This window comes from Schistocerca cancellata, chromosome 1 (genome assembly GCF_023864275.1).
Source record: "Schistocerca cancellata isolate TAMUIC-IGC-003103 chromosome 1, iqSchCanc2.1, whole genome shotgun sequence".
NCBI classification, from domain to species: domain Eukaryota; kingdom Metazoa; phylum Arthropoda; class Insecta; order Orthoptera; family Acrididae; genus Schistocerca; species Schistocerca cancellata.
The window spans coordinates 363,933,118-363,957,852 of record NC_064626.1 but is presented as its reverse complement, the minus strand read 5'-3'; the positions used below and the strand labels follow the sequence as shown (position 1 = coordinate 363,957,852).

Genomic DNA, 24,735 nt, shown 5'->3' with positions numbered 1-24,735 from the left:
AATTTCAATAAGCAACTGTGTGGTAACCATTCCTGAATACTTTGTGTTGTGCAGTGCCGGTCGTTTTCTTTCCTTATTTTGAAATAAGTGAAGCAACTAATCCTGGTCCGTCACGGATTTTGATTATGACCCGTACAACATTAGAACAGATCAGTGGTCCCTGTAACAATGTATCAGTTCTGCTGTAGGCTGCTGTCCAGCAAAATGGAAGTGGTGGTGTTTTCCCACATCACTCCTTCCCCTGTTCACGCTTGCGGTCATCTGTGACTATAGCCTATAGCACCCGTCCTCTGCGCTATGACGACTCGAAAATAAAATCTGTGACGCTTTTCGATGGTGCTTAAATTCTTCCCCTAACATTAAAATTGGGTTGCTGTTTGTTCGGTTTTACTTCTGTGCTAAGTGTCTTGTCAATTCTATCTGTAGCATTGCCAAGCAGTGGTCTTAGGGCCATGAAAGTCCACGAAAGATCAAAATTAGTAGTCTGCATATTTTTTAATTTTGAAATTGGGTGGGAAAAGACAAAATAATTATGTCTAGAAACACCTTTTATCAGAGAAGCATTCACTTAAATGGTGGAACAATGCTGCTGCTTTTCAACAGAACAAACATTTTTGAAAGTGCAAATACAGCCAAATGAAAAAAAACAGACACATTCCGGAAGAAAAATGTGTTGAAGTTTCTGCAAAAGCAGACATTCCAGTCAAAAATTTCCCATTCAGCATTTTTCAAAGAAGTAATAATTTGTATGTCTTCACTGATGTAGTGTGACAACCTGTTAAACGTGCGCGTATAACCATTTAAAAACAAAGGAAATAGGAGCGGATTTTGACAAAAATAAACATGAATTTTGCAGGAAGTAGAGGCAAATTTTGCCAGAAGTAGATGCTACATTTTTCAGTCCCTGTACATAAGAAATTGTTATGAATCACTGAAAAACGAAAAAACACCTTATGAATTGCCAAATAAGGGGATTAAGAATGGAAAGGCTCACCATGGTTTAATATCAAAATTTGGTTGAGGAAGCAGAGATTGTTCAACTGTTAGTTCAAAATTAATGTGGAAAAATTGACAGGCAAAAGTTAATAAAAACTCATATAACTATAAAAAGAGTAATGTGGGAAGCATTCAGATACTTCTAATATCATGCCTTGTTGTTGTTGTTGTTGTTGTTGTGGTCTTCAGTCCTGAGACTGGTTTGATGCAGCTCTCCATGCTACTCTATCCGGTGCAAGCTTCTTCATCTCCCAGTATCTACTGCAACCTACATCCTTCTGAATCTGCTTAGTGTATTCATCTCTTGGTCTCCCTCTACGATTTTTACCCTCCACACTGCCCTTGAATGCTAAATTTGTGATCCCTTGATGCCTCAAAACATGTCCTACCAACCGATCCCTTCTTCTAGTCAAGTTGTGCCACAAACTTCTCTTCTCCCCAATCCTATTCAATACCTCCTCATTAGTTACGTGATCTACCCACCTTATCTTTAGCATTCTTCTGTAGCACCACATTTCAAAAGCTTCTATTCTCTTCTTGTCCAAACTAGTTATCGTCCATGTTTCACTTCCATACATGGCTACACTCCATACAAATACTTTCATAAACGACTTCCTGACACTTAAATCTATACTCGATGTTAACAAATTCCTCTTCTTGAGAAACGCTTTCCTTGCCATTGCCAGTCTACATTTTATATCCTCTCTACTTCGACCATCATCGGTTATTTTACTCCCTAAATAGCAAAACTCCTTTACTACTTTAAGTGTCTCATTTCCTAATCTAATTCCCTCAGCATCACCCGACTTAATTTGACTGCATTCCATTATCCTCGTTTTGCTTTTGTTGATGTTCATCTTATATCCTCCTTTCAAGACACTGTCCATTCCGTTCAACTGCTCTTCCAAGACCTTTGCTGTCTCTGTCAGAATTACAATGTCATCAGCGAACCTCAAAGTTTTTACTTCTTCTCCATGAATTTTAATACCTACTCCGAATTTTTCTTTTGTTTCCTTTACTGCTTGCTCAATATACAGATTGAATAACATCGGGGAGAGGCTACAACCCTGTCTTACTCCTTTCCCAACCACTGCTTCCCTTTCATGCCCCTCGACTCTTATAACTGCCATCTGGTTTCTGTACAAACTGTAAATAGCCTTTCGCTCCCTGTATTTTACCCCTGCCACCTTCAGAATTTGAAAGAGAGTATTCCAGTTAACATTGTCAAAAGCTTTCTCTAAGTCTACAAATGCTAGAAACGTAGGTTTGCCTTTCCTTAATCTTTCTTCTAAGATAAGTCGTAAGGTCAGTATTGCCTCACGTGTTCCAACATTTCTACGGAATCCAAACAGATCTTCCCCGAGGTCGGCTTCTACCAGTTTTTCCATTTGTCTGTAAAGAATTCGCGTTAGTATTTTGCAGCTGTGACTTATTAAACTGATAGTTTGGTAATTTTCACATCTGTCAACACCTGCTTTCTTTGGGATTGGAATTATTATATTCTTCTTGAAATCTGAGGGTATTTCGCCTGTCTCATACATCGTGCTCACCAGATGGTAGAGTTTTGTCATGACTGGCTCTCCCGAGGCCATCAGTAGTTCAAATGGAATGTTGTCTACTCCCGGGGCCTTGTTTCGACTCAGGTCTTTCAGTGCTCTGTCAAACTCTTCACGCAGTATCTTATCTCTCATTTCGTCTTCATCTACATCCTCTTCCATTTCCATAACATTGTCCTCAAGTACATCGCCCTTGTATAAACCTTCTATATACTCCTTCCACCTTTCTGCCTTCCCTTCTTTGCTTAGAACTGGGTTGCCATCTGAGCTCTTGATATTCATACAAGTGGTTCTCTTCTCTCCAAAGGTCTCTTTAATTTTCCTGTAGGCAGTATCTATCTTACCCCTAGTGAGGCAAGCCTCTACATCCTTACATTTGTCCTCTAGCCATCCCTGCTTAGCCATTTTGCACTTCCTGTCGATATCGTTTTTGAGACGTTTGTATTCCTTTTTGCCTGCTTCATTTACTGCATTTTTATATTTTCTCCTTTCATCAATTAAATTCAATATTTCTTCTGTTACCCAAGGATTTCTGTTAGCCCTCGTCTTTTTACCTACTTGATCCTCTGCTGCCTTCACTACTTCATCCCTCAGAGCTACCCATTCTTCTTCTACTGTATTTCTTTCCCCCATTCCTGTCAATTGTTCCCTTATGCTCTCCCTGAAACTCTCTACAACCTCTGGTTCTTTCAGTTTATCCAGGTCCCATCTCCTTAAATTCCCACCTTTTTGCAGTTTCTTCAGTTTCAATCTGCAGTTCATAACCAATAGATTGTGGTCAGAATCCACATCTGCCCCAGGAAATGTCTTACAATTTAAAACCTGGTTCCTAAATCTCTGTCTTACCATTATATAATCTATCTGATACCTTTTAGTATCTCCAGGATTCTTCCAGGTATACAACCTTCTTTTATGATTCTTGAACCAAGTGTTGGCTATGATTAAGTTATGCTCTGTGCAAAACTCTACAAGGCAGCTTCCTCTTTCATTCCTTCCCCCCAATCCATATTCACCTACTATGTTTCCTTCTCTCCCTTTTTCTACTGACGAATTCCAGTCACCCATGACTATTAAATTTTCGTCTCCCTTCACTACCTGAATAATTTCTTTTATCTCGTCATACATTTCATCTATTTCTTCATCATCTGCAGAAGTAGTTGGCATATAAACTTGTACTACTGTAGTAGGCATGGGCTTTGTGTCTATCTTGGCCACAATAATGCGTTCACTATGCTGTTTGTAGTAGCTAACCCGCACTCCTATTTTTTTTATTCATTATTAAACCTACTCCTGCATTACCCCTATTTGATTTTGTATTTATAACCCTGTAATCACCTGACCAAAAGTCTTGTTCCTCCTGCCACCGAACTTCACTAATTCCCACTATATCTAACTTTAACCTATCCATTTCCCTTTTTAAATTTTCTAACCTACCTGCCCGATTAAGGGATCTGACATTCCACGCTCCGATCCGTAGAACGCCAGTTTTCTTTCTCCTGATAACGACGTCCTCCTGAGTAGTCCCCACCCGGAGATCCGAATGGGGGACTATTTTACCTCTGGAATATTTTACCCAAGAGGACGTCATCATCATTTAATCATACAGTAGAGCTGCATGTCCTTGGGAAAAATTACGGTTGTAGTTTCCCCTTGCTTTCAGCCGTTCGCAGTACCAGCACAGCAAGGCCGTTTTGGTTATTGTTACAAGGCCAGATCAGTCAATCATCCAGACTGTTTCCCCTGCAACTACTGAAAAGGCTGCTGCCCCTCTTCAGGAACCACATGTTTGTCTGGCCTCTCAACAGATACCCCTCCGCTGTGGTTGCACCTACGGTACGGCCATCTGTATCGCTGAGGCACGCAAGCCTCCCCACCAACGTCAAGGTCCATGGTTCATGCGGAAGATTTTGTCAAGAATCTGAGAAAATTCTGGTTTTGGTGTTATGCAATATCACTAAGAAGATTGAAGGCTTCTGTGCAGCCACCCATTGATGAGTCTGATGTGGCAATAGAAAAGAGCAATTTTTATGTATTGCCTTAAATGATCATTTATATATATATATATATATATATATATATGATATGGTTATAATAGAAGGAAACATTCCTCGAAGGAAAAATATATCTAAAAACAAAGATGATGTGACTTACCAAATGAAAGTGCTGGCAGGTCGACAGACACACAAACGAACACAAACATACACACAAAATTCAAGCTTTCGCAACAAACTGTTGCCTCAACAGTTTGTTGCGAAAGCTTGAATTTTGTGTGTATGTTTGTGTTCGTTTGTGTGTCTGTCGACCTGCCAGCACTTTCATTTGGTAAGTCACATCATCTTTGTTTTTAGATATATATATATATATATATATATATAAAAAGAAAGATGATGAGACTTACCCAACAAAAGCGCTGGCAGGTCGATAGACACACAAATAAACACAAACATACACACAAAACTCTAGCTTTCGCAACCAATGGTTGCCTCGTCAGGAAAGAGGGAAGGAGAAGGAAAGACAAAAGGATTGGGTTTTAAGGGAGAGGGTAAGGAGTCATTCCAATCCCGGGAGCGGAAAGACTTACCTTAGGGGGAAAAAAGGACAGGTTTACACTCGCACACACACACATATCCATCCACACATACACAGACACAAGCAGACATTTGTAAAGGAATGTTTCCCTCTATTATATATATATATATATATATATATATATATATATATATATATATATATATGAACTGTAGCAACTGTTATATTGGAAAATAAATTTTGCTTTGTTTTGTATTTCAGTTTTTGAGTGCTGTAACATCAGAACATATACTTTCTGTACTATTAAAGCACCTCCATCAAATGATTCCTTTTGTCACCAACTTTTCAAATGTTACAAAAGGATTAGTGAAGAAGCTGGTTGAGTTGTGGTCATGTGGAGAAGAAACTATCAGAGTTCTGGCATTTATGTGCGTATTGAGATTAACAACCAGTGAACAGAAATCACTGCTTGACAAAGTACTGAAGGTTTGTACACTGTTACAGCTCCTTATATTTTAAGTTTTCTGTCTGTTCATTGTTTGCTGTTTTTCCGTATACATGCATTTTGAACATCATTTTCTAAATACAATGCTCATAATTTGTGATGAATATAAGAAACACTATTGAGGTAGGTAGTAAATATACTTATGAGTTTGTAAATTATTCAAATGTATGTAATTTGTGTTTCTGCCTGCTACTTTGCTCTTTTGTGTTGAAATAGGTCTTGCAAACATGTTGTTAGTTTTTGATATATTGTAAAATAAAATCCGTAAAGGAACTACTAAACAGGGGAGCAGTGACTCATCTCACAGATGTATAAAAATTTGGTGGTCCCTTGACTTGACCGTTTAGCTTAGAATGAAAAATAGGACAATAGTCGATGAGACAATGATATAAGTGAGCTATAGCTGAAATTAATATGTTGATTGTGACCATTAGGTTAGTATTGTTTGGCTTATTAGTTGCGTGCCAGACTATGAGTCCAAAGCTCTGGGTTCAGTCCCTAGTAAGTCCTAGAATTTTTATCTATCACTTATCAAATCTTGTACCTCAGGCAATGTTTGTTAATATGAAAAAATGAGAAGTTCCTGCCTGGTATGGAGTTTATGTTAAATGTAGGTCCCACTGAATGGGCACTGGCTGGGGTACTGTGGGTCACTATTTCAAACCCAACCACTGTCAATTCTTTTTTTATGTAGGTTTTATTATTCTGGAAGATTCTCAAAATTTGTTAGGTTTGTAATGCTTGTATATTCTGGAATATTCTGTGTTTGTATGAATAACAAAACTCTGTGCCACAAGTTTAGTTCTGTTCTATCTGTTTGATGGTGTTTGTAATAAATGTGCTTTCAGTGCCAAGTGTTGGGCTTTATTAATGACCCAGCTTTTGGATTTGGACTTGATTGTGGTTATGACATGACATCATTTGGTGGAGGAGATGGGTATTTAAAAACATCAACATCACTTTGATTCCAAATAGGTACTGTAAATGCCTAGAGAGACAGGAACCAGAATGCAAGCCATAAATCATTCCCAAGGTTCAGGAGACAACTGGGTTTCAAAATAGCAACAAGTTAACTGCACATCAGGCATTCATCAGCATTTTCTAGAGATGTTAGTAAGGACCAGACGAAATGATTCAAAGGATTTGACCAAGTCTCCAAATACAACAGATGGGATGACATTATGTGTTTAGCAAATGTTTGCTTTTACTTGGATGGCACAGCCCAGCACCAGTTTGAGGATAACAAAGAGAAACTTGTTAACAGAAACAAATTCCAGGCCAAACTGAAGAAAACATTTGTTGAGACAATCAGCAGCAGGTCAGCTTTGCAAAAGAACAGTTGAAGGACAGAGTGCAACATCATGGGGAAATGACACAATGTTACATACAGAATGTTTTGGTGCTGTGTCACATTTTCGATCTAAATGTAACTGAAGCTGACAAAATCTCACACTTGATGAGAGGAGTTGCAGAAGACGTACCAGGCTCTTCTGACAGAGGATATCGCAGCAACTGAGCTGTTCATCAGGTGGTGGCAGTGCACTGAGAAAATGTAATGGACAGGGGCTAAATGAAAGAAGTATGACCGACTACCAAATGTTGTCCCTATGGTGTTTATTGACAACCACCACAACTTTGCCTCTCACATTCTCAAAATGGTAATAGTAGTAGTATAGCACTTTATGGCAGCCAACTGTCAGAGATCGAGTTATCAAGGGGTAGCAGCCATGAAAATCAACCCCTTATGTCAGGAGGTAGTAGAGAATATTGAAGAAGAGGTGTATCAATACTTTGCACCATGCTCCACCACCCGTCAGACGCAGCAAGAAGAATAGACTAAGCGGAATGTGAGATATGTGGCAGCTCTCAAATGACAACCCAGCATCCGACCAACACATACAACCAACAACTCTGTCAAGTATAATGCCCCCCCCCCCCCTCCCAAAAAAAAAAAAAAAAAAAAATTTGGAGAACAGAGCATAATATACCGCTGTGTTTCTACGTGAACACATTGAACACTTTGTACACTACTGTAGAGAAAGAAAACAAGTGTTCTAGGACTACTGTGTTGAAGTGTATTCAGACTGCAGGCATCCACCTAGATCCCAGAAACTGCCTCTCCCTCTTTGTTGCCCAAGAAATAATAATCTTAGGGCACCTAGTGAATGGCAATGGAGTCTGTCCTGATCCAGAAAAAATAAGAGCAGTCACATATTTTCCAACTCCTCAGCACATTTGTGACGTGAGAAGTTTTCTTGTATTGTGCTCATACTACCAGCAATTCATAAATGACTTCTGTACCAAGTCCCATATCTTGCAAGATCTACTGCAGGAAGACATCAATTTTTTCTGGAGAGAGGTGCAAAAAAGTGTTTCTTTATTTAAATGAAGCACGAACATCCTCTCCAGTCTTAGTGCTGTGTCATGAGAATGGCAAGACAGACCTTCATGCTGACTCTAGCAGTTATGGGATAAGTGCAGTTCTAGTACAAATTTAGGAGTGTACGGAGAAGGTGATAGTTTATGCCTCTAGAGTACTTTCCAAATCCAAGATGAACTATTCTACAGCCGTGAAAGAGTACCTAGCAGTTGTCTGGGCCATCAACACATTCTGGCCATATTTATTTGACGAGCCATTCACCACTGTGACATACTATAATTTTCTGTGCGGGATGATTATTTTTTTATTTGTTTATTTATTTATCCATACTTAAACAATATACATCATATGGATGTCATCAGTGAATGTACAAATAATGGTATGAAGTCTAAATATTTTCTTAACAAATGCCATTTACATTGTTTAATAAGCATAGGTATTTTAATGTAGAACTAACATACATAAATACAAAGCCCTGCATACATATTACATAAATGAAAGAAATTGTATTGTTTAAATAAATATACTAGGTGTGTTGATATGGAACTGACACAAATACATAGGCATGTTGTTGTTGTTGTTGTTGTTGTTGTTGTGGTCTTCAGTCCTGAGATTGGTTTGATGCAGCTCTCCATGCTACTCTATCCTGTGCAAGCTTCTTCATCTCCCAGTACCTACTGCAGCCTACATCCTTCTGAATCTGCTTAGTGTATTCATCTCTTGGTCTCCCTCTACGATTTTTACCCTCCACGCTGCCCTCCAGTACTAAATTGGTGATCCCTTGATGCCTCAGAACATGTTCTACCAACCGATACCTTCTTCTAGTCAAGTTGTGCCACAAACCCCTCTTCTCCCTAATTCTGTTCAATACCTCATCATTGGTTATAGGCAGAGGCACCTGTTTGTGGTGAAAATTTTTGCCCGATTTCGTCATTTTTAAAAAGTTATTTCGGTATATTTTTCTCTAGTTTTTTTTTTTTTCCACTTCGTCAATAATTTCGCTAAATTTTATTTCCACTTTTCAGCAGTAAAAGGTAAAGGAAATACATTTATGGCACATTTGCAGTGTAAAATCTTTTATTTTACATAAAGGTATGTTACCTTCCCGTAGTGTTCCAGCTGAGGGTAAGTCTCCAGCACCTTAAAAATGTCAATAGATCTGCGATTAGAGTACTATGTAACGAGTTAAATTACCACATTACCCAATTATAAGACTTTTTTAAGAGGGTGCTCGAGGAAAATTTATTTTTAATATAGGCCTATTCTGAGCAAAAAAATTATTGGCTATCGAGATTACCTAATCTATGCTGCGATTAGCAGACGGTAAATTAATTATTACACAAACCTGGTATGTATTTGTTCATCCTTTCTCTCAGCTTCAGATGATCAACTTTTTCCGTTGGAATATTAGCCTCAATGAAAGCTTGAGTAGTCGATAAAATGAATTCTTCTTTATCATTTTTCGCTCGTTTTGCTGCTGCAAGGACTTCCATGAGCGTAGCTTGTCTTTTTATACCAGTAGTTGTTAGCACCTTCTCCTTGTTCTTCTTATGGGAAGAACTGTTTCTAATGTGTTTCAGGCACGTGTCCTTCCTCTGCCACTCAATACACACGCAGTATTTGCCCATAAGTATCTTCCTACTTTTGTCGAAAACATAAAATCCTTCTGACGGAAATTCCTTTTCTCGGTCGAAAACTGTCACTACCATATTAATCGTCTATAGCACGAAAACAAAACACAAAATACCACGCTCAATGCACCGGTGATCCACAATGATTTCCAACACACAATAGTGAATACTCTGCCAGAACATTGTAGAATGTCTTTGGAATACTCGATATATTATATATATCGAAATGGTGTACAATAGATATCCGGATTGTATTACCATAACTCCAATCGAATTTCCGCAGTTAGGTTCAAATGATGAGATTTTGCAAAGTTTCGTCAATTATTTCGCGATTTGGCTTAAAAGTAAATAGTTTCGCATTTTCAGCAAAATGTGTAAAATTTCATGAAAATTTTGCGATTTCGTGCTTTGCGAAAAACAGGTGCCTCTAGTTATAGGCATAAATACATAATACATGAATGACAAAAAATATGATGTCAGGAATAACGTCTACAAGGTGTTTCCAACAATTCTTTGGTTTTCATATAAGATATTCATCCAAAGTGTACAGTTTACAGTTTTTTTTTAAAGAATACATACTGCTAATTTCTTTTCTATTCTATGGCAGCTTATTATAGATTATCATGCCTCCATAATCAAGACTTTCTGAGCTTTTAGCTTATTTTTTTCTATCTAAATGGAGGCAATGACTCAACCTTGTGTTATGACCAAGAATAGTGTTGTTCAAGCTATAATTGTCAAAATTATTTCTGAGATACTTTATGGTCTGAAAAATAAACTCACAAGGAACAGGTCAGAATGTGCAGGTTTTTAAATAATACTTTTCAATGAGCCTATTTATTGCATTTTGCCATTATTATTACAGCTCTCTTTTGTAATCTGAAAACTGTTTGTAGATTCTGGGTACTATTTTCCTAAAAGATTATTCCGTAGCTAAGGATGGCCTGCACATAACCAAAGGGGGCCGACCTTACACAGATGTCGCTGCATACTGATGCAAGAACTCTAAGTGCATAGCATGCTGTGGAGACCCTTTTTGAGATAATCGTGACATGTACATCCATTTTAGTTGGCTGTCGATGTGCAGTCCTAGGAATTTAGTGTTAGTTACATCTGTTATTGAAGTGTTGTGTAGTTTTAAATTTATGAATTTGTGCTTCTTGTTTATTCTAAATTACTTGCTGTTTGTTTTTTTAATGTTGAGAGTTACTCTGTTCTCTGTAGACCATTTGTAAACATCTGCTAGTGCTTTAGTGGCCTTTTACAATAGCAGGTCAGGTTTCTTGCTGGTAATCAGTATATTACTGTCATTAGCAAAAAGTACTTTTTCTCCATGCTCCACACATTGTGGGAAATCATTAATATAAATTAAGAGCAATTTTGGGCCCAGAACACTTCCTTGTAGGACTCCTATATTAACATACTGTGGCTCAGATAAGTGATTTACCACATATTTCGATGTGCTATGTGAAATTTCTACTCTCTGCACTCTGTTATATAGGTACGATTGGAACCATTTATTTATCATTCCCCTGATTCCCAGAGACTCCAACTTGTGTAGACTCGTGTAGAAGAACGTCGTGATCAATGGCATTGAAGGCCTTTGATAAATCTAGGAAAATTCTAGTTACATAACTGCCCTTGTCTAGTAATTCAAGAACAGTTTTTGTAAACTGAGCTATTGTGGTTTCAGTGCTTCTGCCCAGTCTGAAGCCATGCTGTTCCTTGCAGAGAATATTATATTTATTTAAGTAGCTCATAAGTCTATTTTTCATTAAAGTCTCCACTATTTTGGAAAATACTGGAAGTAAAGCAATCGACCTGTAATTTTTTATTTTTTAACATTACCTTTTTGTGAAGATGTATGATTTTAGCTAGTTTCAGGTAGTCTGGGAAGCAGCCAGTTTTAAAAGACTGGTAAATGATGCCAGTTAAAGGGGCTTAAATGCTGTGTATGCACTCTTTTAACACACAAACTGGGACTTCATCCTGTTGAAGATTTGTTTTTAATTGTTTTATGGTACTGCTTACTTCTCTTTCAGTAGTGGGGAGCAGAACCATTGATTTTTTTATGTAATTTTGCACTGGAGTGTCAGATCTTTTTGGAAATTTGCTCTGCAGGTCTTTTGCAATAGAAGTATGAGTTCATGAAGTTAGCCAGCTCTTTTTGATCACTGACTGTATTGACTTGATTTTAATGTTTGCGTCTTCCCCCCACCCCCCCCCCCCCCACCCCCACCCAGTCTCACGTTTAACTAAAGTCCAAGCAGCTTTACTTTTGTTATTTGTGTTTTTTATCAGTTTGTTGTTAGCTGACTTTTTAGCTGCCTGAAGTACCTTTCTATAGATTTTTTGTAGTTTTTGTAGTAGCTTACAAAACCACGGTCACTGAATGTATTCTTTATTCTGAAGGTTTGGGCAGATTTTGTAATCCCACTAGTAATCCATTTTGTTTTGCTCTGTGCTCCAACAGGAAGAAAGACTTTGGGAAAGGATTCTTCAAATTTGAGCTCAACCAATGACATGAGTGACAGAACTTTTTGTTGGCATCTGTTTGTGCATATACATCGTCCCAGGTTTCGTGACTTAACTCAACAGTAAAATTTTGCATGGCTGATTTGGAGTAGATTCTTTTGTATGCATGTAGCTTGGTAGCTTTTCCCAAAGAAACATTTATTTGTGCAATTTGACAAAGATGGTCGGAAAGTCCCAGATTTTTGAGTACTAAGTCAGTTTTCTGTGCCAATATCAGTGGCTATATGATCAGTAGTAGAGGCTGAGTGTGCCGTTATCCTTGTTGCACAGCTGACTAGTGATGTCATTCCAAAGCTACATAAAATGTTCAGAAAAGCATTAGTAACATTATCTGTGTTAAGATCTCCACATAGAAGGATGTTACTTTTAGTATTTGATGCCTGTTCTAGACACTCTATTACTTTTGCACAGAATATGTCAAAATCACCACTAGTAGAATGATATGCACATAATATGACAAGTTTTTTGGAAACATTTCGAGATGATAGCTTTAGTGCTGACACTTCAAAGAGTTTTTCTTCACCACGAGAGGCAATATCACTTCTTACTTTATACTGGAGTTCATTCTTAATATAAATACATGACCCTCCCCCTTTAATTGAAATTCTACAATAAGATGCTAATATATATGAGGGTAAAGTTACATAGACAATTTCACTTTCCTTGCACCAGTGCTCAGTGATGCATATAACTGAGCTATTTAGGGTTTGCAATTCGACTTCAAGCTGCTGCACTTTGTTTTTGATACACTGAATGTTTTGGTGGAACACTGTTGGACATTTAATTGTGTGTGTGTGTTTTTTGTTTTTTACAAAAGCACAGCTACCTTGGTGAAGTGCTTCCCTGCAGTTACCACTGACACTAATGCCTTGTTTAATCTTAAGCTACTAGAAGTATCAGCTACTTACGTAAGTTAATTTGCGTAAGACCATTAGCTGTTAAGCCAGTTTTTTCTTGTTCAGGGCTGCTGGGATGTTGGTCTGTGCTACCATTTACTATAAAAAAGTGTTCCTAATACCTCTGATATTTAGAATTTTGTTTAAGTCACCTTTTTCTCTGATAATTTTGCTTATTTTGTGACAAAAGTTTTTTGCCTTCGAAATTTAGGTGAACCCTTGTTTGGTATTAAGGCATCTGTCCAATTTACCTATATCATCTACTCTACATTTTCCAAACAAAGTACACAACTGTTTCATTTTGATGTTCGTTTTTGGAGTCACCTTGTTGACACACAAATTATATATTAGGTCATACCTATGAGCCTGAAGTATTGCCAAGTCAGCCAAAGAGATGGGCACTGATACTTCAGAAGTATGACATTACAGTGTTATTCAAAAGTGGATGCAAACACAAGGACTTCAACTGTCTTTATTTGACAGAAAACAGCATTGTGAACAAAATCTCAGTCATCACCACATTAAATGATGCACTGACTAACTCACCTGCTACACTATCAGCAAGGCTGAGTAGACTGCTGAAGCTCTGGAAACTGCAAGAATTCATGTAGAAGGCATTTTGAAGCATGGAGCCTCTCCTGCTTCTCCCCCCCCCCCCCCCCCCCACCACCACCACCACCACCACCACCACCACCACCACCACCAAGTGATGAGCACTGATTGTGAAAAACTTTTGTAATGAAGACTAGTATTGGGATGACAACTGAGTACCATCCACATACGAATGGTCACACAGAATGCTTCATCAAGACATTGGCAGATATGCTCTCAATGTACATTGATGTCAAACAGAGAGATTAGGTTATAATACTGCCCGTCATGACATTTGCGTATAACATAGCGAAGCAACACTCGTCAGGCTTCACAGCATTCTTTCTGGTCCCTGATCGTGAGGACAAAATGCCATTGGATACACTGTTCCCATTTCAAATGGATGACACTCAGGATAGAAGAAACAACACAGCTAGTTCATATATGGTCAGTGGATGACCAGGAGAAAGACCGAGAGCGCTTTAATGCGAAGCAGCGATCAGTGAAATACAGCACAGGAGACTTGGTATTATTTGTGCAGAAAGTGGGGCTATTGGAAAAGTTAACGAAGAACTATTTGGGCTGCATTATATCCTTTCCCTCTTCTTGGATGTCACTATAAAATTGAGGATTATGACCCTTTGTGAAGAACACAAAAGCACAGAGACATTCTCCATGTCATGCGATCTACAAGGTAAGCTGCAACAACTGTGCTGCATTCTATGTGGGCATGACAACCAACAAGCTGTCTGTCCACATGAATAACCATCAACACACTGTTGCTAAGAAACAGCTGGACCACTCTATTCCACCAATCCACTTAGAGGCTTTTTACTTCTCCCTACTACTATCAAGAGATGTACATTGATGATGACAATGGGAGGTTCAAGGAAACTGAAGACCAACTGAGTAGCCGTGAAGCATTGGTGGAAGAAGATATCTTCAATACACATCATAGCAAAGAGGGTATAGCAACATGGCAAGAATGCAAGGACCCATCAGTGCTTCCTTATGGAAGACCATTGAGAACATCTAGATCCAGGGTGCTGTACTTGGTTTCAGTGAGGACTTCTGAAATTGCAGGTTGCTGTTTCTTAAGGAGAGGAAGCAATGCTACAATCTCTTCTGCATGTGGTGTGGTGTAATGATTAGCATCGATGGCTGATATGCCATGAGTTGCCTGTTCAAAACCAGCTACCAGCAGTTATTTGTTATTTAGTATTTATCATTTCTAGAATATTTTTGAAATTTCTTCTGTTTGTATATTCTGCAGTATTTTGATGTTTCTATAAATAGCAACACTCTGTCCAGAAATACATTTCTTTTCTACCTGTACATTGGTGTCCCTAATAAATAAGCTTTCACTGACAACCTCGCTTTTGGATTTGGACTGTATTATGGTTATGACATGATAATAAAAAGATTGCAGTCACAGTCGTTCGATTGACTTGTCAGATAGCTTGGGATGTAGCATAGGTATGTATGAGAATGCTTCATTTTCATGTATTGGATTGGAAAGGTTATTAGATACCATTGTTGTTCCTCTGAGGATTTGGAATCTTCAATCTCAGATCACATCTTAATCACTGAGATTCACATGTTACATTGTCTTTATTAAAAGATTGTCATTAAGCAAATTTTATATCATAATCTTTCACACACTCCCAGTGCAGTAATGGTATCTACAAGCATTACCCTTCTACCATCTGTATTACTATCCAGGAGTGTAGTAATGGTATCTACAAGCATTACCCTTCCACCGTCTGTATTACTAACCAGTCATCCCAGAACTCGATACCAGTTGCATGTTGCCTATCTGATGACATCCAGGGCAACAAAAATTTGATTTTCAACATTTCACATAATTATTGACCAAATTTAAAAATTTTAAATGCTGCCATAATCTACTGAGTAAGGGGTATAATGTTATGTTAACAGTTAACACACTAAGACAATTAAAACAGTTAGAAACTTTTTATATGTCATGAGACAGCATAGCTGATTGCACACAAATATATGGACTTCATTTGCGTAGCATTTGGGAATGAGAGTCTTAGCGACTTCCAATAAACTTTACACATAATTTCAAACATTTACAAAAATTTTGCTTGCTGACACCTTCCGACAAATGTTGAAAGGAAAAAAGTGTTTTGCATACATTTCTGCTATTCATTCTGTAAGACATCAGCCTTAGACTTGGGGTTTTAATTTATTACTTCTTTACTATCATTTCTATTCATAGCACAGTTTGCAGACAGTGTCAGCATACCTCACAGAATGTAACTACAAAATTCTATCATTTTAGACACACAATTCAGGAGATATGACATCACAAATATTGAGATACATGATAAACTAGTTTTGCTTAAAATGGAGCACAAATTACCCACACTGTATTCATCCAGTGCTTCATAATTAGAGCACTTAGCAATTTCCAGCAACCTTTAAGCTTTATTTCAACCTTTTTTAAACGTTTTTTCTTACATACTGAATGTTAAATACTGAACACTTAAACAGTTTAGAGTAATGAAATGTTTGAAGCTGTTTTATATGTGGATGTTCAATTCTTTAAAGAATCAGGGATTTACTGCTTTTTGTATATTTGGTCACTATGTTAATAGTTTTTGTTGTAGATCTCATTAGTAACGATGTTGTTTATACCTTTTATGAGAGGTGTGTCTCATTAAGACCAAGTATGATATCTGCAATGGCTGGCAATATTTCAAACAGCACTTCACATAGCTTAGAATATTTTTGACTGCCTCGTTAGAACCTACGGATCTCTCTGTGAGATTCTTCTGTTCCTTTCATTTGTCAGAAGTGTTGCATTAGTTCTTGTTTTTAATGATATTATGAAAAGGATAGTTGCTACTCACCGTATAGTGGATAGGCACCAGAAAGTGAGCTGTTGGCCAACAAGGACTTCATCGGAAGTAGACAATATACATGCGTGGGCATGCACACTCGCACACCCACACCCTGGCTGCTGAGGCCAGACTGCAAGGAGCAGCACATGATGGGAGAGGCAGCTGGGTTGTGGAGTGAGGAGGAGAGGAAGGAATAGTAGGGTAGGGGTGAGGGAGGGTTGGTGGAGTTCTGCTTGTGCGAGCCTACATGAGCAAGGTGGAGAGAGGGTAGGACAGCTAGGGGCAGTGAGGAGGTTAGACGGAGGGTGGGGGTGAGGTGGGAGGGGTAAGGGGTGGCAGAAAAGGGGAGAAGTAAAAAGCCTCTAAGTGGATTGGTGGTATAGAGGGTGTGTAGTGTCAAAATGGAAACAGGGAAGGGGCTAGATGGGTAAGGACAATAACTAATGAATGTTGAGGCCAGGAGAGTTACAGGGACATAGGATATATTGCAGGGAGAGTTCCCACCTGCCCAATTCAAAAACACTGGAACAGGTGGGAAGGACCCAGATGGTAAAGGCTATGAAGAAATGAAGAACATCATGCTGGGCAGCATGCTGAGCAACAGAGTGGTCCAGCAGTTTCTTAGCAACAGTGTGTTGATGGTTACTCTTGTGGACAGACAGCTTGTTGGTTGTCATGCCCACGTAGAATGCAGCACAGTTGTTGCAGCTTACCTTGTAGATCACATGACTGGTTTCACAGGTAACCCTGTCTTTACGGGATATATCTTACAGTACCGTAACCTTCCTGGCCTCAACCTTTGTTAGTCATTTTTCTTACCCATCTAGCCTCTTCCCTGTTCCCATTCCAGTGCTACATAGCCCTCTGTTCCACCAACACACCTGCAGTCTTTTTATTTCTCTCCTTTTCCACTATCCCCCCCCCCCCCCCCCCCCCCACTCTGGCCCTCCATCTAATCTCCTGGCTGCACCTAGCTGCCCTACCCTCTCTCCACCTTGTCCCTGTACCCTTTTATTGTCCCCCAGCCTTACCCTGCTATCCCTCCCCACCCCAGCCTCTTCTTTACCCCCACCACCCATTTGCCTCTCCCATCATGTGCTACTGTTTGCAGTCTGGCCTCAGCAACCAGAGACACTCACTCACTCTCTCTCTCTCTCTCTCTCTCTCTCTCTCTTTCTCTCTCTCTCTCTCTCTCTCTCTCTCTCTCTCTCTCTCTCTCTGTGTGTGTGTGTGTGTGTGTGTGTGTGTGTGTGTGTGTGTGTGTGTGTTGTCTATTTATGATAAAGGCCTTGTTGGCCGAAAGTACCCTTTCTGACAGTCTTTTTGTGGTGCCTATTGTGACTTAGCATCTCCACTGTATGGTGAGTAGCAACTATGTTTTTTGTAATATTATTACATTCCATCTTGGATTCTCATTTTTAGCCATTTGTTTGGTGTGTTGTTGGTATGTGGTTGAAGAAAGTGAATGAGAAATGGTGTTCTAAAGCATCGCCAAAAGCCCTCCACTTTGAATATTGGTAGAAACTCACGGCATGAGAGTACAAGCCACTTCTGTTCACTTCCTGTGTGTACTATGCCCAAGCTGCTGTTGGTATTTTGTTGCACAGGTGCCTGTGGCATTGGTAACACAATGAAAATCTCATTTACACAACTGTAAAAACTTGTATGTTGCAGAAATATTTTTAGTTCTAGCACTTTCTTTTTATTATTGCTACGCTACTTTTAGATCACTATTTGTAATATTGCTAACTCTTTCTATATGATTCTATTGGTTGAATACAAAATGACTTGCGCGCGCGCGCGCGCGCACACACACACACACACACACACACACACACACACACACACACACACACCTGCCAACTCCAGCATCTAGGGCTGGAATGTTGTTGTAAATCTGTTTGTAATGCTCTAAGATTTATTTAGATAGAGATAGCCTACTGGAATGAGGTTCTTTCTTTATGCATCTGCTCTGCATCTTCATTGAAACTAGTAAAAAATACCAAACTGTAATATTTATAGCATTAGCAATAATGTCAAGGTAAAGAAATACTAATGTCTTTTTTTTCTGTGCTCCCAGAATTTCTTTCTATTCTTTCCAACATAAAATAGTGACCTACTTGCATGTAACAAATATTGAAGGTATAATGGTTCAAAAGATAGTGGTATTATTTTTCATCTTCCTCTCTGAAATCGAAGCCAGTGAGCAAAATTTGTGCAGTAGCAGAGAACTGCATCTTTGGTACATTGCTAGACAAGAGATATTGTTTGATTGAGACAGTAGGAAGCCTCCAGTGGGAAAATACATTTTTACTTGTAAACATGTCTGACACCACTATAGTTTTGCTCACCTTCTTATTACTTCCAGTTTTAAAATTATTTCATTTGAAAGTATGTCTGTGACTGAAGGATTTACCCACATTTGAATTTCAGGGGGGATTTTATTTATAATATATTTTTATTTTTTAAGATGCTTCTTTAGTAACAGTCTGTAACTGCCACACCAAGATATCAATCATTACTGACACTACAAAACAGTTCCATATGTATAATTAAATTGAATAAGGTTATTCAGTTAAAACTCATTACAATGCAGTGCAGTGATACACATTACATGTTATAGCAGCTTTTTGTTTTTGGTGAGCACAAATAATTTTTTATTTTTATTTTTGGTAATTTGATGAGTGCCATTAGATTTGGCTAAACATCCCTGGGTTATCTATTTAGATCCACCATTTGGTTGTGGACAATGGGAAACTAGGGGAAAACCATAAGAAGAGCCTTCAATTTCATGTCATATGTACTAGTATTTATCCTTTAGAAAAAGTTGTGCAAGGAATATGGATTAACAGATGAGGCTATCAGCTTATATAGTACAATAGACAGGATTAGACAAATTCTATGGATTCATGCACAGATGAGGACATGATCATACAGAATTACAAAAAATAGGCTGTACATAGGGAAATATCATTAGGATGGCTGAAGGACGGAATTGTTGAACATAAATTATCAAGTTTTATAGGAGGACAGAACTATCAAAGTAAATTAAAATATGTTCAGTCATTGTAAACATGAAACATTAAACATTTTTTATACATGTGTAACTTTATCCAGAGCCAAGCCAGTCAAGGTTGTGGTTGTGTTTGTTTCTGTGTGTGGTTTAGGAATACACCATCAGCGGTGACCTTAGGTCCAATATCTTGAAAATGCCATGCAGGAAATTGGGTGGCAGCTGTACATGTAACAATCATACAGCAAATATCAGAAAACATATGACATAATATATTCCCTGAAATTCATGTTGTACAACAAAAAATTTAATGTTGCACTCCTTATTGAAGAAAACAGAGGTACACAGATTTCAGCGAAGTCATTGTTATGACCACACAAACTAAAATCCGAGGATTTGGGAGAAAGCAGTCTAAGTACGTAATATATTTATTTGTGATATACATATCTTTAAATTGCCATCGAGTTCACCATCTGACATGATATGGATATCACATTGAAATACAAGTCAGTACTTGTTCCATACTCTGTCATAATACGTACAAGCTCAAAAGTGTGTCTTTGCTATTTATTGTTCACATTCATTTAAATTATCAAATACACTTAGCTGTGGTTCCGGTTTCACCCATTTGAACAACAATACAGTCTGTCAGCCCCGCAGCAGTTACATTCACAGCCTCATTATTCTTTTCCAAATCTTAGTGTGGAATGTTTGTGCTCATTCCATTTGGCACTGCCAAAATTCACGTTCATGGAGACAACAGCATTCATTACACACACAATTATATGATTTACACACACCATCTGTGTCAATGATTTTAAGCTTGCATTACGTTGTTTCTTTTCACGTACTGCTGTTTATGGTGGCTTAAAGTTCATAGACGTTCTGATCTGTCAGTGTTGCATATGTATGTATTGTCAATCTGTGAGTACAGCTCAAACTGCATCCTCAGAATACGAGATATTCGAGACCACAGCTCCCAAATCACATGTGAAAATCAGGCTACGTGAATGGCTATCTACTTATAATGCAAAGTCTCATCATAGTAACAACTAACCTAAACTGAACTAGGAAATAGCACCTTTGCTACATCAGAATTATACCTCTTTCACAACTTTACCTAGCAATACCATGAAAGGAACATTGTACCTGCTTAGCCCTCCGTGGCCCATTTACCTACCAGTACTTGTTCCTAGTCTGTTGTATAAAAGTCATGCACTGAGGTTCAAAAATTTTTTGCCACCTCATTGTGTTTCTCAAACTGGTTAAAACATCAGTATCACAGACAAGAAATCTAATTATACACTACATAAACACAAGGTAATGTGCATAAATTGCAGTGTTCAAAACTCAGCCAATTGCTTTCTCATATATAGGTTTCTGTTGAGCATTACTTCTGGTTTATCAATTTTTTTAAACATGATCAACATAAAGAAATAAACTGGGTCTTCAAATCCTACCACTTACTGTATCAGCAGAAAGTGACTTCTATGCATTCAATGCAAGTCATACTTTGTTATCAAGGAGATTCTTAAAATTGCAGCATGCAGGAAAATAAATATATGTGTTCATATGTTAGTAGTTCTACTAATGTTCTGTAGTTCATGAGAATTGCTTGCTGACCACTAAAATTAACATCATGTCCACAAAATAGACTTACTTACAGCTACACTGATATGCACACTTTCACATATCACAATTACCTTAATTGGAAAAGTTCTTTGTGATTATCATACACTTTTATGTTGGGTCACAACATAAATATATGCTATACCAAAAAAGCAATCAATTTTTGAAAACATCATGAATTAGATAGACAAAAAAAAAAAATCTACTCACCATGTGGTGGCGGGAGAACAAATGGGTATAAAATATTACATCTGCAGATATCCTGTCTTCCACCTTTAAGCTCTCACATTTTCAGATCTCACCCGATACGGTCTCCAACAATCAGTCTTTCTTTCTCATCACATCTGGTAAGTCTACATCTACATCCATACTCCGCAAGCCACCTGACGGTGTGTGGCGGAGGATCAGAATTGTACCTCTTTCACAACTTTACCTAGCAATACCAGGAAAGGAACACACTGACCCGAGGTCCTGGGTGATTTTTCCAAACTCTATCCCTTTTCCTAAACCTCACCAGTCCTTTTCCTTCACTCCCCTTTTTTCCCCTTCAATCCTTCTGCCAGAAGAAGGAGCCACTGGTTTCAAAAGCTTGCATACGTAATACCTGTGTTCTGCTGCTTCTTGGTCAGTAGATTTTTTATCTATCCAACAACATCATAAATATATGCTATTACTTATATCCTGCAAGGCAATCACTTTGAGTACTTACATTCACAGTCTATAAAGTACACATTACAACTTTCAGAGTTCAAGTTGTTCTTAGCGCTTCATAGCATCATAACAATGTCCTTATTTATACATAATTGACTACAACTATGCTAAAAAAATAATTATTGAATATCTTCACCCAGTATATGTAGTATGAGGTATGAATATATATTTGATGTGGAAATACATCAAGCTGATATTCATAAGAATGAATTGTCCCAGGTTATTCTTCAAGGAAATTTCTGTACTTAAATAGAGGGCATTTCAGTTTGGATTGCTGGCTAGCATTTAGATAGTGAGATTCATTACTTGGTCAAAAATACGTGGACTAGAACTCAGGCTGCAGCGTGTGGTGACTGTCATCCTCATTACTAATGATTATCAACTTAATGTCTTGGCAAAATTACCATGAGCAGCATCCATTTGCAATAAATCCACAATTCATCCTGCCCATCGACTTTAATATAATGTTTTCCTGAGGAGAAGACATGCTGTTGTAGTGCCTCTCACAATCAGGAAGTCGATTCCTCAAATACAATCAACTATGATGTTATCTGTTACTAGAAATGTGCTTTGAATAGCTGCATTTTCTAGCCTTAAAAACAAATGGGCTTTTATCTTTACGTTTTTTGACCTGGTACCAGTTGTCCCAGGATTTGCAATTCATAACTGACAAAGTACGTACTTTGATAGATTCACATACTCTCTTATACAAATTAGCAGACAGCACATTCATGGCTGCAGTGGTATCCAAAGCAATCCCACATGTTCTTGAATATCCAATAGTGATACTTGCTTTCACAGGATGACTAGTACAATCATTCAGTTCTTGATCTAACTTCCCATGTATGTCACTCCTGTCAGCATGTTTACATTATCATCACTGCCCCCACTCCTCCATTTACCGTATTTACTCGAATCTAAGCCGCACTTTTTTTCCGGTTTCTGTAATCCAAAAAACCGCCTGCGGCTTAGAATCGAGTGCAAAGTAAATGGAAGTTTTGAAAAATGTTGGTAGGTGCCGCCACAACTAACTTCTGCCTTCGAATATGTGTAGCGCTACACGGGCATGCTTTGCAGGCACAAAGATAAATACTGGCGCCAAAACCTCTGAATCAGTAAAAAAATTTAAAAAAAGGTGGAAGACGAGCTTTTTTCTCCGCCCTGAGTTTCGAACCACTGCATTTTCGTACATTATCCGACAAAGTAAATACAAATTCCGTATTGTTCATCTTCGAATGTAGCAGCATTTCAATGTACTACGAAAATCCGACTGGCAAGACTGTTTGGGATGTTTGTCAATATGGCCAACTCGACGTTCTGAATTTTTTCCTACCTGTCAGAAGAGATGGTTGCTAATAGGAACTTTCATGAATTGTGAATCACACGCAGTATTCTCTTCACCTTAAGAATAATACGAATATAAACATTTTGCCATGCATTCTTTCATATTTGCTGCTATCTCATTTAAACACTGTCTGCCTAATAAACTACGAAACTAGAGTGAGACAACAACAAACGCGGAAGAATATACATATCATTTAATGTTTATATTCGTATTATTCTTATGCCTAATAGTGATACAGTCAGAATTGAAGCACGGCAATTAACTAGATTTTTAAATCTAAGATGACTAATTTCTGTGCAGAATATAATGTACTAAAGAGGCGTCTGCAAAGATTTTCAAACGGAGAATAATTTTCGCTAAACTCTCGTTCAGAACATCTTCTATCATACGCAGCCTATTATTTGGTTCTTGTTGATCATTACCAAAGAAAACAGTAGTGTAAGTAACAACAAACAGCAGTCTCTTGCCATTGTTTCGATAATAAAACGATTCCTCTCTCTTTTTTTTTTTTTAATTGTAAGCGGCGGTAGCGCGCACAAAAGCAAGCCATGCCGCGAGCGGTGACAGGTTGTAAACACTCATTATCAGAATGCGACAAACAATGCATGACAGTACAGTAATGCATTTTCAGCTTAGAGTGACGTAATCACCTATAACAAAGAGAACGGCACTTATCAGATCAAAGAAAAATAAGCAGTCAATTCAAACCAGAGGAAGCACGTGAAAAAGGAAGGGTACCCATATAAATACGGACGGAGCGACTGACGCATAGCAATGGCTACCTGGTGCAGCTTAACTGCTAAGCTTACGACTTGAACCAAACTACTGTAGCTGTATCGTCATTTATTCGACCTAAATTGTGTCTCATATTACAATGGACCAACTTTGTTTCGATTTGGAGGTGTGGCCTAAAACTTTTCTCACCTCTTGAATTTCGAGTCTCAAACTTCAGGTGCGGCTTAGATTCGAGAAAATTTTAATCCTTGATTTCGAGTCTCATTTTTGAGGTGCGGCTTAGATTCAAGTGCGGCTTAGATTCGAGTACATATAACCATCATTCTAGGGATTAATGTGATCGCCCTAGCTTCTTGGTTCAGAAATGGTAGAAAAGTTATAAATCTCTTCCACTTCATATCTGGAGTCCAGCTGTTTCATTTCTGCTCCTGCCTGTGATCCTGCCATTGAATTCTGATAACTGGGCCTGTACTGGTTATCTCGCTGTTGTTGCGACTTCCTTTTAATAGTGTGTGGTGATCTTGGTAGACTGCTGTTGTAGGGCTAACACGATAAATTTGTCTGCTCTTCTTCACAGAACCCATGAGCCATTGCCAAGATTGTCACTGATCCATTATTAGTACCTTATTAAATGTTTGTTAAAAATGCCAGCTTGTTCCTGTTGTGATGTACATTACTTGGTCCAGCTTTCCCATCTATTTATATAATGTCATTTGAACCCTGACATTAACTCATCCAAGTTGATCACCAGAACATTAACCAATTTTTCTCTTAATTTGATGGGCAACTTAGCCTTGAGTACTTGTACAATGTCCC

The 24,735-nt window shown here is 38.2% G+C and overlaps 1 protein-coding gene across 1 annotated transcript in view; it reads left to right on the top strand.

The window, feature by feature from the left end:
* LOC126174576 (nucleolar complex protein 2 homolog) overlaps positions 1–24,735 on the top strand; it is a 157,869-nt gene that overhangs the window by 52,182 nt on the left and 80,952 nt on the right. Inside the window, exon 6 of the mRNA XM_049921046.1 lies at positions 5,343–5,567. Coding sequence (XP_049777003.1) covers positions 5,343–5,567 — 225 coding nt within the window. The remainder of the gene's footprint in view (positions 1–5,342; positions 5,568–24,735) is intronic.